This window comes from Microcebus murinus, chromosome 6 (genome assembly GCF_040939455.1).
Source record: "Microcebus murinus isolate Inina chromosome 6, M.murinus_Inina_mat1.0, whole genome shotgun sequence".
NCBI classification, from domain to species: Eukaryota; Metazoa; Chordata; class Mammalia; order Primates; family Cheirogaleidae; genus Microcebus; species Microcebus murinus.
This window is the reverse complement of record NC_134109.1, coordinates 11,062,574-11,079,392: the sequence shown is the minus strand read 5'-3', so window position 1 is coordinate 11,079,392 and position 16,819 is coordinate 11,062,574. Positions and strand designations below refer to the sequence as shown.

The 16,819-nt window shown below is 33.5% G+C and overlaps 1 protein-coding gene across 5 annotated transcripts in view; it reads left to right on the top strand.

The window, feature by feature from the left end:
• The window catches only part of PPP4R4 (protein phosphatase 4 regulatory subunit 4), a 110,457-nt gene that overhangs the window by 20,099 nt on the left and 73,539 nt on the right, over positions 1-16,819 (top strand). For all 5 annotated transcript variants that reach the window (XR_012919677.1, XR_012919676.1, XR_012919678.1 and 2 more), the window contains exon 3: positions 10,137-10,239. Coding sequence is in view for 2 of the 5 variants with exons in the window: in XM_012738628.2 (XP_012594082.1) it covers positions 10,137-10,239 (103 nt within the window). In the remaining 3 variants the exon portion in view is untranslated. The remainder of the gene's footprint in view (positions 1-10,136; positions 10,240-16,819) is intronic.

The window sequence follows — 16,819 nt, the reverse complement described above, 5'->3', positions numbered from 1 at the left end:
GCTGAGAGAACAAAGAAGACTATGCAACTTTCACTATAACAAAGAATATTTGAGTAGATTGACTTGTTTTTCATTGGTTTAAGATATTACTATAAATGGCTCTTTAAAATAGGTGCATCTCCCAGTGGGGATAAAATAATTAGTAACATTAATTTAGAATTTAAAAGATAGCTGTCCTAAATTCATTTATTTAACTAGTCTTATTTTTTTCTCCTTTTTTGTCTTTAGCCACTAGTGTACAGATTAGATGATTAACCCAGTTCTTTTTACTTTTTACTCTTTTTACCTTTAGAGTAATGATTTGTTTTCTTTTTGTTTCTGAGTGAATATCCTAGACAAGGAGCATGTTTGAGAGAATAGCACAATTGGGGCAAAAAGAAACAACTCAAGTTGTAACCATGATGATTATTTCTTGTTCTGGACTTTGTTTGTTGAGACAGAATCTTACTCTGTTGCCTAGGCTAGAGTGAGTGCCGTAGTGTCAGCCTAGCTCACAGCAACCTCAAAGTCCTGGGCTCAAACAATCCTTCTGCCTCAACCTCCTGAGTAGCTGGGACTACAGGCATGTGCCACTATGCCCGGCTAATGTTTTATATATATATTTTAGTCAGCCAATTAATTTCTTTCTATTTTTAGTAGAGACAGTGTCTCGCTTTTGCTGAGGCTGGTTTCGAACTCCTGACTTTGAGCGATCCTCCTGCCTTGGCCTCCCAGAGTGCTAGGATTATAGATGTGAGCCACTGCACCCGGCCTTGTTCTGGACTTTTCAATTGAAAATTGTAGGTTTTGAAGTCTGGGAAACTTATTTTGTAGAAAAACAAAAAAGATAATGTTGATTAAACATTTATTTAAAGAAAAGTACCATATAAAATAGCAGTAAAGTAAATTTGGTACTGTTGACTCCCTCAGTTCTGATTGTTTTTTGATTTCTTCCAGTCAATGATGGTAGCATAGATCCATACATACTTGCTTTATTTACAGTGACTGTGACTAAAGTCAGCAGGAGATTATAGCACGTTCACAGCCTCAAGACTTTCCCAGGCTTGCAAGTTAAGAACCCTCACTTTAATGCACAACCAAGTCTACTCTTCTCAGTATCTCTTTTGTGTGATATGCAGCTCTTTCCCAAATTCCTCCTCACTTTACTCTGATGTACATTTAAGTAGACTTACTGTTGTTCCATCCCTGCTATTTTTGTCATATTACTTTTAACATTGTCATTATGAACAAGAGTCCTGTTGCCAGGACTAACAGAAGTAGTGAACACATGCTGTCTGATGTCAGATGGACTTTGTGCTTCATTCAGGCATACTGTTACTGTGCACTTGGCTCATTTCACTCTTGTTGTCTAAAAAAGTGTTAAGATTCTGCAGTCTTCTTTTCTTCTTTTGACTCTCCCTCTATTGTGGTGACCCAATATTTGGTCCCAGAATCACCTGGAAACTTGTTAGAAATCAGATTCTCAGGCCTCACCAAGACCAACTGAACCAGACTCTCTGGGAGTGGGGCTCAATGTTAACAAGTGCTCCAAGGTGATTCTGATAAATGCTAAAGTTTGAGAACCACTGCTCTAGCATTTTGTTATTACCCAACTTGTATACATTTATATGAATTCACTGACTTAATATATAATACTTATGCTAAGCTCAATGTATAGGTTGAAAGTATGAAATTACCATTGTTGTAGGTCAATAATGATCTAATGTTGGCAATTTCATATGGCTCAACTAATAGTTGATTTGTCTAACTCAGGGTTTCTTAGGCATATTTGTCGAGATTTGACATTCTTTGTTGTAGTCAGCTGTCCTATGCATTGTAGGATGTTGAGCAGCATCCCTGGTTTCTCCCTACTAGATTACAGTAACATTTCCCAAGTTGTGAGATCAAAAATGTCTCCAGACACTAAGGGATTGGGGAAGTGTATGTGGGAGGATTGCTCCCGGGTGAGAACTACTAGCTAATCCAGTTGCATTCTCTTCTAATTCATAATACCCAATGCACTACCCATAATATATCCATTTTTTCCCCTGCGTGAGAGAAGGGTCAGATATAAATTGATTATATAAATTAAATTTAGTTTTTATGTTTGATAGAAATTATGGTGATTGTTTAGGTTCATTATATATTTTTTCATGTCTTGTTTATAGTGAGCAATGTCAGCCTATAGACTAGTATTATTTGTTTTTTAAAAATCTTAATTGCTATCAAAGTCTAAATGACAATTTGATTTTCTTTCTCTTACTAAGTAACTTGCTCATTTTGTTTGGATGCCCAAAGGATTTTTTCTTTTCTTTAAAGCTCAACAGTAGATCTTCATGTTGGTTATACTGGGTTGATTTTTGTCAGGTATATGATATTTTTTTAATTACAGGAAAGGTTTTTTTTCTTTTTAACTTTTAAAAAATCCTTCCCTTGTATTGGTTTTCTTCTTCAGCAACTCTCAAATCCAATTACTTTCTTTCAAATCTTTTTTATCTTTTTAAAATTTTAAATAATTTTTAACCTTTTATTTCTCTTGAGGCATCATCCATTGTATTCATTTATCTTCTCTTCTTTCTAGTTTAGTCTTCTTTTCTGAAACATTTCTTCCAATTTGTTCCTGAGTTTCCTCTACCACTGTAGTTCAGTTTACATTTTCTATAATTTTATTACCTCATTTCTGAATTATTCATGTGGTTTTTCGTAACATATGCATTTAATTTTTTTTTTTGCCCAGGGAGATATAGTAGGTTATAGTTATCTGTTTTGTAGGCATGTCTGTCTTTCATTGTCTTTAGGAATATTAGTTTGCTTCTTATTCTCTCTTTTTTTTAAAAAAAATTACATATGGAATCTGTGATCTTTACTTCCCATTTTTATGTGAATTTGGTTTTAATAAACCTTAGAAGGAGATTTGCTTCAGGACTTAAGACATGTAAATAAATACAGCTTCCAAATAGCTTTTCTAATTTCAGGTTTTAGAGCTACTTTTTTGTGTTTTTGTAGTATTTAAAATAGGATGCCTTACTTTCTGTGGTTTCCTGGTTCTGTTTCTCTTCTGCACTTTTATTTGGACCTTCTTTTTTTTGCATGTAGGATCTGTTATTACTGTGTCAATTTGGATTTTATTTCCTAGAACTTTTCTTTAATGTGGGCCTTTGTTCTAGAAGTTTTGAAAGTTCATGGGGATAAGACTACTCCTTCAGGTATTACTGTGGACTTACCCTGCTCATTAGCTGTTGGAGTATACAAAACCATGTACATCTTTAGCTATTGTCCATTAATGCATGTATTTTTGGTTTGTGTGGGAAATCTTATGTAATTATGGTGTAGATGCTGTGCATGAGGTTTGTTTTTAAAATTTTACTCTCCTAGTTGCTCTGTTTTTTCCTGAGGGATTCAGGGAATTTCAAAAACTCTGTGTTCACTGCTGTTTTCTTTCTAGGTACCCTTTCATCAGTCTTTCTTTTTGTATCCATATACTTTATTTTGCACAAGTTTATTGAAATATTGATGTACAACGAATTACATTTATTTAAAGTATACAATTTTATGAGTTTTCAATTGTTTCATGGGCATTTCAAAATGCCCATGAAACCCTCACTGTGACCAAAATAATAAACATATCCATCACCCCAGAAAGTTTCCTCATGCCCCATGGAACCTGGCCTTCATTCTCCTTTCTTCATCCCCAGGCAACACTGATCCGCTTTCTGCCACTGTAGTTCAGTTTGAATTTTATATAATTTTATATAAAATCAAACCATAAAGTAGTTCTTTTTTGGTATGGCTTTTTTCATTTGGCGTAATTATTTTGAAATTCATCCATGTTGTATGTATTAGTATTTCATTCCTTTTTATTGCTATGTGGATATATCACTATATGAATATATCACAATTTGATTATCTGTTCACTTGTTAGTGAAAATTTGAGTTGTTTCTAGTTTTTGTCTATTACAAACAAAGATACTATGAATATTTTTGTTCCAGTGTTTGTGTGAATATATGATTTCATTTCCCTTAGGTAAATATCTAGGAGTGGAATGTCTGGGTTGTTTGGTAGTTATATGTGTAACCTTTAAAGAAATTGTCAAACTTTCCAAAGTGATTATACTATTTTATATTCCACCAGTAGTGTATGAGAGTGCCAGTTCCTCCTCATCCTTGCCAACATTTGTTATATTCAGTCTTTATAATTTCAGTTGTTCTAGTGAATGTGTAGTGATATTGTAGCTGCTATTTGAATTTATCCAATGATTAATTTTATAGAGCATTTTTTTTCAGGTGTTTATTTGCCATTGGTATATTTTCTCTGGTGAATTATCCAAATCTTTTGTTCACTTTTTATTGGATGTTCTTGTTATCAAGTTTAAGAATCTTTATACATTCTTGATACAAATTGTTGAATATATGTTTTGCAAATATTTTATTCCAGTATATGCTTTACCTTTTCATTTTTTTTTAAGTCTTTGAAAAGCAAGCATTTTTAATTGTGATGAAGTTCATTTGGTTGTTTTTTTAATCTTTTATGCTTTATGCTTTTTGTGTCCTGTTTAAGAAATCTTGTCAAACCTGAGTTCACTAAGATTTTCTGCTAAGTTTTCATTTAGAAGTCTTATAGTATTGGCTGTTACACTCAAGCCCGCATGCAATCTGCTTTGTATTAATTTTTGTGTATTGTTTCAGGTCGAGGAGTGATTCACTGTGTTTGCATATGTCAATTTGTGTTCTACCACCACTGTTGAAAAGATTATCAGTTCCTTATTGAATTGTCCTTCCATCTTTGTGAAAATTCAATTACCCATTTATGTTAGAGTCTATTTTGGGACTCTCCATTCTTTTCCATTGATTTATATGCCAGTGCCACATTATCTTGTTCATTGTAGCTCTATAATAGGTTTGAAATCAAACAGTATTAGCCCTATACATTTTTTTTTTCAAATTTGTTTTGGCTATTTTATATCCTTTTCATTTCCACATACATTTTAGAATAAACTTATTCATTTCTATGAAATGGCTGCTGGGATTTAGAATGGGATTATTTTGAATCTGTACTTCAATTTGGGAGATTGACATCTTAACAATATAGAATCTTTAATCCTTGAATTCTTAATATTTTCTCATACATTTGGGTCTTCTTTATTCCTTTCAGCATGTTCTATAATTTTTGATCTATAGATATTGTACATCTTTTGCCGCATTTTCCAAATATATTTTATATTTTTATGTTTATGTAAATTTGGTTACTTTTAAAATAACAATTTATAATTTTTCTTTTATATAGAGATACGGTTGACTTTTATATATTGAACTTGTATTCTGCCACACTGTAGACTCACTTATTAACTGTTAGCTATTTTGTAGATTACTTAGGCTTTTTGCTGTAGGCAATCATGTTTTTTGTGAATAAAGACAATTTAACTTCTTCCTTTCCAATCTGTAAATCTTTTATTTTTCTTGCTTTATTGCACTGGCTCAGATCGCCAACATATTGTTGGTATAAAAGTGGTCATGGTGAACATCCTTGCCTTGTTCCTGATTAGGGGGAAAGCATTCCTTCTTTCACCATTAAGTATGATGCCAGTCATAAGTTTTTTGTAGATATTCTTTATCTGGATGAGGAAATTCCTTCTGTTTCTAGTTTGCTGATACTTTTATTAAATCATGAGTGGATGTTGGATTTGTCAGATTCTGAATGTATTTTCCTGGATAGAGCTGGAACCCATTCTACTATTGGTAAGTGAAGTATCCTAAGAATGGAAAAACAAACACCACATGTACTAAGCAGAAATTGGTATTAACTGATCAACCCCTAAGTGGATATATAGGAATAATATTTATCGAGTGTTGGGCAGGTAGGAGGGGGAGGAGGGGATGGATATATACATACATAATGAGTGAGATGTACACTATCTAGGGGATGGTCATGCTTGAAGCTCTGACTCAAGGGGGTAGGGGGACCAGGACAATATATGTAACCTTAACATTTGTACCCCCATAAGATGCTGAAATAAAAAAGAAATAAAAAAAAAAAGAAATAATACAGAAATATCCATGTACCCTTTACCCAGTTTCTCCCTATGATAACATCTTGAAAAACTGTGTTACAATATCACAACCAGGATATTGATGTTGATACAGTCATAATACCTAAGATTTCCATCACCATAGGATCACTCATATTATACTTTTATAGTCACACTTATTTCCTTCCTGCCTCTATATCCCTCTTTAACTCCTGGAAACCATTAGTTTGTTCTCCATTCATATAATTTTTTCATTTCATGAATGCTATAGAAATGATATTATATAGTATGTAACCTTTTGGGATTGACTTTTTTTACTTAGCATAATTTTTTGGAGATTAATTCAGGTTGTTACACATATTATTAGTTTGTTCCTTTTTATTGCTGAGTAACATTCCATGGTATGGACGTACCACAGTTTGTTTAACCAGTCATCTGTTTAAGGACATATGATTGTTTCCTTTTTTGTTTTGTTTTGTTCAAATACAGCTGTTACAAACATTCATTCACAGGTTTTGTGTGAACATAGGTTTTCAATAAACATTCATCCACAGGTTTTTGTGCGAACATAAGTTTCCATTTCTTTGGGCTAAATACCCGAGACTGAATTTGCTGGCTTGCATGATGTTACATTTAGTTTTTAAAGAAGCTACCAAACTGTTTTCCAGAGCAGCTGTACCAGTTTATATTCTCAACAGCAATGAATGAGTGATCCAGTATCTTTGTTTTTGGTAATGTCATTATTTTTCCTTTAGCCATTCTAATAAGTGTGTAGTGATATTTCATTTTGCTTTTACTTTGTATTTGCTTGATGATAGGAATTGTTTTAAACCTGTGTATGAATTTGGGGAGAATTGACATATTTATTATGTTAAACTTCCCAGTGCATCAGCAAAGCATGTCTTTCTAATTGTTTAGATCTCCTTTGATTTCTTTCATCAATATTGTGTAATTTTCAGCATACAAATACTGTACATATTTTGTTAGTATTTCTTTTTTTTTGAGTGCTTATAAATGATATTGAATCTGAAATTTCAGCACCCATGTGTTGAATTTTGTCAAATGTTTTCTCTGAATTTATATGATCACGTGATTTTTTCTTTAGCTTGTTAATATGATGGATTACAGTGATTTTGAGCTTCATCAAATGATTTAGAAAGTGTTACCCCCCCATTCTCTTTTCCGGGAGAAATTGTTTAGAATAGTGTTAATTCTTCACTAAATGTTTGGTAAAATTCTCCAGTGAAACCATCTGGGCATGGAGATTTTTGTAGGAGTTTGAAAATATGAATTCAATTTCCTTAATAGATGTAGTACTATTCAGATCTATTTCATATTGGATGAGTTGTGATTGTTTATGTATTTTGAGGCATCAGTCCATTTTGTCTTAAGTTGTCAACTTGTATGTGTAGAATTACTCATAGCAGTCATTTATTATCCTTTTGATATCTGTACAGTCTGTAGTGATATCTACTGTTTCAATCCTGATGTTGGTAATATGTGTCTTGTTTTTTTCTTTGTCATTCTTGCTAGAGGTTAATTGATTTTATTGATTTTTTAAAACAACTATGTCTTTGTTTTCTTCCTTTTCTGTGTTGTTTTCTGTTTTTATTTTTATTAATTTCTGTTCTTTATTATTTCTTTTGATTTGAGATTTTCCCTCTTTCCTAATGTATGCATTTAGTGCTATGTATTTCCCTCTTTGCACTGTTTTAGCTGTGTCCCACAAATGCTGATTTGATGTATTTTCATTTCAGTTCAAGTATTTTAAAAGTTTCCTCAAGACTTCCACTTTGACCCATGGAGTATGTATAAGTATGTTGTTTAGTTTCCAAGAGTTTAGGGATTTTTCTGTTATTTATTTCTGGTTTGATTCCATTTTGGTCAGAGAAAAATCTCTTATTTCAATTTTTGAAAATTTGTTGAAGTTTGTTTTATGGTCTAGGATGTAGTCTGTCTTGATATATGTTCTTTGGGCCCTTAGTTAGAATGTGTATTCTGCTATGATTGGATGGCATGTTCCATAAATGTCTATTAGATCTTGGTTGATGGGACTGTTGAATTTTTCTGTATACTTGCTGATTTTCTGTGTAGTTGTCCTATCAATTGTTGAGAGAGGTATATTGAAATCTCCACCTGTACCTATGTATTTATCTATTTCTCCTTTCAAGTCTATCAGTTTTTGCTTCACATATTTTACAACCTTGTTTGGTAAATATACATTTAGGTTTGCTATGTCTCTTGATGGATTGCCTCTTTTATCATTTTATAATGTCTGTATCTGTCTGCAGTGATTTTCTTTTCTATAAAGTTTACTTTATCTGATATTAATATAGCCACTCCTGCTTTCTTTTGATTCTCACTTCTATAATACATCATTTTTCATTCTTTACTTTCAACCTACTGATAAGTGTTATATTTGAAATGGGTTTCCTGTAGACTGCATATAATTGAGTCATATTTTTTAGTCCACTCTGCCAATCCCTGCCTTTTAATTTATGTATTTAGGCCATTTATATTTAATATAATTATTGATATTTTAGGGTTAAAGTCTGCCATTTTATTTTTTGTTTCCCGTTGTTCTCTCTCTCTCTCTTTTGTTTTTCTTTTCTTTTTTTTTTTTTTGCCTTCCTGTGTAATGCTTTGTCTTCTCGTCTACGAGGTATTAGAGATCATGTTCTTTTTTCACTAATTGCAAGTTAGTGAATAAAATTCACCAATGTTTAATATTAAATATTCCTAATATTCATCCAGCTTGTCATCTACTCATCCATCCTTTCAAGAGATACTTACTGAATTTCTGCTCTGGGTTAGTATTATCATATTAAACATCACTTTTTCAGATTATTCTCTTTCTCAGTTCTTTAGTAGTATATTTATTCTCTGTGGCTACTGCAACAAATTACCACAAATTGGGTGGCTTAAAACAACAGAAAATTATTCTCTCATAGTTTTGCAGAACAGAAGTCTGAAATTAAGTTGTCAGCAGGGCTCTAGGGGAGAATCCATTCTTGCCTCTTCCAGCTTCTTGTGGTTGTCAGGATTCCTGGATTGTGGTTGCATCACTTTAATTTCTGTGGTCAAATTGCCTTCTCCTAATCTGTCGTCTTCTCTGAATGTCTCTTTTAAGGACAATTGTTATTGGATTTAGGGTCTAGCCAGATAATCCAAGATGACTGCTTCAACTCAAGATCCTTTTACATGTGCTGGTCTGATATATATATTTTATAACTATAAATCCATTTGAAGAGATAAGAATAATTTGTTAAGTAAATAAATATTATGGCATCAGCAATTAATATTTAAGTTGGTGTTAGTTAAGAATAGGTGGAATTTCTCTCTGTGGTGATGCCATATTTACTAGCATTTTTTTGATGTATATTTCAAGTACTTGTAGAACTTACGTCACTTAGGTTATATTTTAAAGAAAAAACATTTTTGCAGTTTATGGAAATGGTTCAGAAGAATCTGAATACTTTTTTTTGAAGTATTTAGGTTACTCAGAATATCACTGAAATTATTTTGATAGAGCATTAATGAATTTTACATCAAAAAGTTATTGTATAAATATATCCTACTGAAATATATTAAGAGTATTGAGTTATCTTTAAGAAATTTCTGGCAACTCATGGAGTCAGTCTAGTGCAACAAGTAATTTCAGTGTACTAAAAGGAAGTTGTGTGATTTTTCTGTGGTTGGTTTTATTGCTTTCCCTGTTGCTGTGATTATTAATATTTTACCAGAATAAAATTTAGTGATTTATATTTTTATAAAGTACAGCAAACTCACAAATAAAAAATGAGGTAGAATTTTAAAGTGAGTGATAATAGTTTCATGATTTTTAGACTTAAGACATGTATATAAATAGTTTCAGAAGACATATATAACTAGCATAAGCATAACTAATATCTTCAGGTATTTGTTATAAGATTCACTTAGTAAAATTTCAGTTCTGATTTTATTTTTATATCTAAATGATGTGTTGATGTGTTTCATGTTTAAAACTTTGTCAGAAGTCTGAGTGCTTATCATTCAAAACAGTCGTTTTCAGATTAATCCATGCTTTTTATAACTGTGGACCAGGAATTCAGCTTACAATTACAAATTTTAAATTTGTGTCTTCTTTGTAAGTGCTGGTCAAGATATCCAAGGAACGAGCGTGATTGCAAATCTTCCATTTTTGATGCGGCAGAATCCTGCTGAGACACTTCGGAGAGTCTTGCCAAAAGTCAGAGTAAGTTGGTATGAAATAAGATTTGAATTTCCCATTTTTTCCCCAGTAACATGTTGTCATTGTTGGGAGAATACTTTGGAGCTTTGATGGCTGATCTTTTGTACCTAATAATTGAGTGGGGGAAGTATTATTATATACATTTGAATTATGATGAAAATATTTAGGGAAATTAGCTGATAGAAATGGAGAAGTCTTGATCTTAAGTTGTAAAGTTTTCTTTAGTCATTTTCCCAGTAGAGACATTTTAATAAAGCACGCTTTCAGTAGCTCAGATAAACCTCTTAATTATTCTTATAAAATCATAGGTAACCCCTTTTCCTCCCCAAACACTATAACTGTTATTAGTGATAAGGGTTCTGAGAGTAAAGAATAGGAGACAATGAGATAAAGTAATATAGTAACTGGGGTTGGTGTGGGGGGTACACTTGTGCATCAGGAGGTCAAGGAAAGCCTCTTTGAGTTGCTGAAAACTGAAGGGATGGGAGGAAGCAGCCATTTGAGAGTCAGGAATGAATAGTCCAGGTAGAGAGAACAGAAGATAGCTCTAAGGTGAAAGGTAGAACTGAGAGAGGCAAATGTGGCTGGAATCCAATGGATAGGGTTGGGTGTGACTTGAAAACAGATTAGAGAAATGGTCAATGATGAGCATGCAGGATTTGGTTTTCATTCCTAGGGCAGTGGAAAGCCATGAAAGGCTTTAAGCAGAGCAGTTTACATTTTACAATGATCATTTTGGTTATTTTATGGAGAATGGATTGGAATGAGACAATTAGAGAGCTTCAGCACTGGTCCTTGTGTTATTTTTATTTATTTTTAAGAGATGGAGTCTCACTCTGTCACTCAAGCTAGAACTCCTGGGCTCAAGTGATCCTCCTGCCTTAGCCTCCTGAGTAGCTAGGACTACAGGAGTGTACCACCACACCAGCTAATTTTCTTTTTTGTAGTGACAGGATCACACTATGTTGCTCAGGCTGGTCTCGAACTCCTGACCTCCAGTAATCCTCCTGCCTCAACCTCCTAAAGTGCTGGGATTGTAGACATGAGCCACCGTGCCTGGCCCCTCACATTGTTTGATGGTGGCTAGTATTAGGACAACCAATTAGGATAATAGATAGTAGCAGTCATATCTGAGATATATTTATTGATGTAAAATGAGCAGAACTTCATAATGAATTAGATTTGGGAAATGAGGGATGACTTCCAGATTTCTGATTTGAGCATTGCTATGGTTCTGCTGGTTTTCAACATATTGGTTGATAGTCTGTTAAATCCATAGGGAAAAATAATTTGAGTACTTACCAATACTGGTAGTCTATGAATGATTCACTTTTAGAGAATTTAAAGTATTTAACAGTAAATATTTTATGCAAAAAGTTAATCATTCTCAAGATTCTTAGCACATTTATAACAGTAATATATACAGCTTTTAGAGCTGGCCTTTACCTTACAGAATATAAGATAAAGTGATGTTGGAGATTTTTCTGGCTTTATGTATTATAAGCTTTGACCAGTGATATTTTCATTTTACTACATTTGCATTTTGTCCTTATAATAATGTATTAACTGAAAAATGGTTTTTAAAATAAGTTACTATTTTTACTGTTTCAGAGAAGAAGGAATTTAAGGTTAAAATAAAATGACGAAACAGAGTTAGGATTATAATTCTAATCATAGTACTTCCACAGTTTCGATTAAGTCATCTCAAGGTTAAATTTTTTTTTTTTTAGTTTTTGAAGTACACATGGGAAGATTTATTTTTCTTTTGTAAAATAATTTTCAATTATGGGTATATAATAGTTGTATCAAGGTTAAATTTAACTGAGAATTTAGAAAGGAAATATTTTGACCTCCAATCTAAATTCCATAATTGTGGAGACACTTTTTAAATATAGTTGGGACAGTATTTTCATGTTATATGATTTAACCCTAACGTATCTTTTGAAAAAGAAATAACTTCTGTGGTCTTTGTTGATTAAGTGTTAATTCTTTTTCCACAGTATATTATATTGAAATCTTAGATGTTAGATTTTAATATTTAATTTGAACTTCTGGTTATCTAGAAGTGAAAGAAGTTGATTGTTAAGATAAATTTCTAAGATACCATGGTACTTTGTAAAATGTAGAACAGTAATGATATAATTACACCATGTAGTAAAGGTGACTCCTTTATAATTAAGTGCAGAAAAAGTCTCTACCTGTTGAGTTATTAAATTTATTTGTTTAAGTTACATTTCGGGAACCAAATATATATGTCTTAAAATTATATAATAGAAAGTGTGCAGTGCCAGGGACAGATAAAAATAACTATAGTGAATATTTATTGAGGACTTACTATGTGTCAGGCACTGTACTCTGTCAAACATTTTATACATTTTTGTCTGTGAATCCTCATAGCAGTTCTATAAGGGTCACTTGATAGAGGAAGAAACAACTTAAGTAACTTACCCAAAGTTGCAAAGCTAGTAAGTGGTAGAATTATGTTTCAATAGGAGGTCTGACTCTTGAGTGCTTGTTCTTAACTACTATACAACCTCCTCATTAGCTGATCATGACTGCAGTAGATGTATTATGTGTAATTTCACTTCTCAAGCCTTAGTCATCTTTCGTCCAGTTACTACGACAGCCTCCACACTGAATCTACTGCTTCCTCATTGCCTCCTAGAGCACACTCACCCAGAGTGATCTTTAAAGGCATCAGTTGTATCTTACTGCTTTCTTGCATGAAAACTCCTTCAGTAATGTGGCAGGCAGAATAATGCCCCCTCTGCAAAGGATATTTGGCCCTAATCCCTGGAAACTGGAAATGTTACCTTATTTGGAAAAAGGGTATTTTGTAGATGTGGTTAAGAATCTTGAGGTAGAGTATCCTGGATTATCTCAGTGGGGCCTAAATTCCATCACATGTGTCCTTATAAGAAGAAGGCAGAGGGTGATTTGACACATATCTGAAGAAGGCAGTGTGAAGATGGAGGCAGAGATTGGAGTGATGTGGCCACAAACCAAGGAATGACAGAAACCACCAGAAGCTGAAAGAAGCAAGAAATAGTTTCTACCCTAGATCTTTGGAGGAAGTGTGGCCTTGTCAATACTTTGATTTTGGCTGAGTGATACTGATTTAGGACTTCTGGCCTCTAGAATTGTGTGAGAATAAATTGTTGTGTTTTAAGCCACTGGTTTGTGGTAATTTGTTACAGTAGCCACAGGAAACTAAGACAAGTAACTTCTCATTTTAGGTAGAATAAAATTCCTTACCATGTTCTTTAATCACCCCACCTAGCTTTCTGACCTCATCATCTACCAGTCTTTTCTCTTTCTTGCATAAGGGCAGAATCTTTGTCAGTCTGGTTTATCACTGTATCCTCACAACCTGGAACAATGCCTAGAAAATAACAGACACTTAAAAAAATTTTAAATGAGTATTGGTTGAACTCAATATTCTGAGACAGTAAGTGTCTACCTGAAAGACTGATGATTGGCCTGATCCTTTGGTGACATTCTTGGATGAGAAGTAAAAAGAGAATATTAATGTATGGTATAATGCTGATTTATGTTTGTAGAGAGACTTTTTTTGGGGGGGTGAAGGGAGGGAAATAATAATAATAGAGAAAGTATAGTTTCTTAGAGAAACTATAGAGAAAGTATACTTTCTATAGAAAGTATAGAAAAGGGACATAATATAAAATCTGATTATTTGAGATCAGTGTATGTGGTCTAGCAGTTTTCTGATTCTGAAAAGAGTCATTGGTTCTACTTTTATTAATTTTGCATGATTTTATTTTTATTTATATAAGCAATAGGAAAATATAAATTTTTCCAAATGTGATGATTTATTATGGTATTTTATATCTATTGAATATAGGTAGATATTAATAAATCCTTTTTAAAAAAGATTTATTCTAAAATTTTTATAGAAAGGGTTTACTTTGTAAATAAAGATATTTGTGAATAAAAAGCTTAACTTTACTAAGTCCTATCTCAAGTAGTATAGTTAAGTGGACAAACAATACAATGGTTGAGCATTTCTAATTTGAAAATATGAAAGCCAAATGCCTAAAATCTGAAACTTTTTGAGCACTGACATGATGCTATACATGGAAATTCCACACCTGACCTCATGTGATGGGTCATAGTCAAAACACAGTTAAAACTTTGTTTCATGTACAAAATTATAAAAAATACTGTCTTAAAGTACTTTAAGTCTATGTGTATAAGTTATATATGAAACAAATGAATTTCATGTTTAGACTTAGGTCCCATCCCCAATATATCTCATTATATATGTGTAAATATTCCAAAATCCAAAACAGTCCAAAATCTGAAACACTTTTGATCCCAAGCATTTCAAATAAGGGGTACTCTAACCTGTAATAATATGTGGAACACTTACTGGGGGCCAGGGGGCAGGCGCTTAATATTTTAGACACATCCTTTCAAAAATCCTCATGACAACGCCACATGATGTATTTATATTCATTTTATAGTTGGAGAAAATAGATGTTTAAAAAATTCAGCATTTTTTACCAAGAAAAAGAAGTCTTACCTAAAGGAATTAAAGACATCATATAAACAAATGATATAAATTCCTTTATTCTTGTTTGCTCATGAAAAGGTGTCGGTCTTGCTCACTGTAGATGATATTTTCTGAGATAAGTTAAAAGTTAAGCTCTGAGAAGAGCAAAAGGATTTTGTGAAAGCAATGTCTTTGTACATAATAAGCAGATCCTGATGTCCCAGACCCCCTACAGATCATAGAAAGCCCACTCTAGAGTACAGTATTCTATTAACAGGCTGATGGACTCTCTCACATGGAGGATGGTGAGGAAGAAAGTGAACTGATTCCTATAATGTAAGGTTGGTGGAAGAATGAACAGGGTCAGAATTGACTTCATAAGGAGGTTTTATGGTCTGGAAAGCATAAGATTCTATAATTTTATTCTTCCAGTTCCCTAAGGAAACAGAGGTAGTATTAACCAAAGGAATTAAAGAATAGGATACAATTGCTCTTTCTTCTCTGGTTTACAGCTCAAAACTAAAGGTACATTGACCTCAGTGCATTTTGAGAATAATGTCCATGTTATGTTTTTTCTTTTTTTGGTCTTTCTTTCTTTTTTTTTTTTTTTATCATGTTTTTTATTTTTTTAAGCCAGTCAAATTTAGCAGAGGGGGTTGAATACCAACTTTAGTGACACTAATGTTAATAAGTTCTGATAACCCACTACCGTCGGACCAGTCATGTTTTTTCTTTTTATGAATATCTATTTGTATTTGAGGACAAAATAGATTGACATTACTAATTATTTTATGATAATAATTAAAGTTCTATGGAAACATTTACTGAGTGTATGGTTTTTCTGGGCATATAGAGTTATATAAGCTAATATTCCTAATGGACCTAAAAATATTGCCTTTTGCTAAATTCTAGTGGAGACTGGTATTCTTTTTTTTTTTTTTTTTTTTTTTTTTTGAGAGTGAGTGCCGTGGCGTCAGCCTAGCTCACAGCAACCTCAGACTCCTCCTGGGCTCAAGTGATCCTCCTGCCTCAGCCTCCCAAGTAGCTGGGACTACAGGCATGTACCACCATGCCCGGCTAATTTTTTGTGTATATATTTTTAGTTGGTCAATTAATTTCTTTCTATTTTTAGTAGAGACGGAGTCTCGCTCAGGCTGGTTTCGAACTCCCGACCTCAAGCAATCCGCCCGCCTCGGCCTCCCAGAGTGCTAGGATTACAGGCGTGAGCCACCACGCCTGGCCGAGACCGGTATTCTTACATGTGCTGCTTAGTCATTCAGTTATTTGTTATTTTTACCCTTTCCACTAATAAAAATGAAGTGGAACTTTGAAATTCTTTTTTTTTTTTTTTTTTTGAGATAGAGTCTCGCTTTGTTGCCCAGGCTAGAGTGAGTGCCATGGCATCATCCTAGCTCACAGCAACCTCAAACTCCTGGGCTCAAGCAATCCTTCTGCCTCAGCCTCCCGAGTAGCTGGGACTACAGGCATGCGCCACCATGCCTGGCTAATTTTTTCTATATATATTAGTTGGCCAATTGATTTCTTTCTATTTATAGTAGAGACGAGGGTCTCGCTCTTGCTCAGGCTGGTTTCGAACTCCTGACCTTGAGCAATCTGCTCGCCTTGACCTCCCAGAGTGCTAGGATTACAGGCGTGAGCCACTGCGCCCGGCCTGAAATTCTTTTTAATGTGTAGTTAAGCTTGTAAGAGAGTAAAGAATAGTTTCAGGGCTCAGAAACAAAGTAATCAGTTCCAGTTCCATTTAGGATCTAGCAAGCTGCAAGAAAATGTCACTCCCATTCTAATAACAATAGGTTATCCACAAAATCCACACAATCATAACTTTTCCTGAGCACATCAGAGCTGACCACAAAGCAGCCACGTGAGCTGTACTCAACAGAGGAACAAACTCCTCTGAGGAAAGAGAGGACACAGGGACACCGACTTGGCAGAGTATAGGAGGAAGAGATGGCCACCACATAAGGTGTTTAGAAAAATCAGCTAAGATTTTAACAAATTTTTAAAGAATGACTGTCAGCTCCATAGTTAATATCAGCTTAGAATAACTGG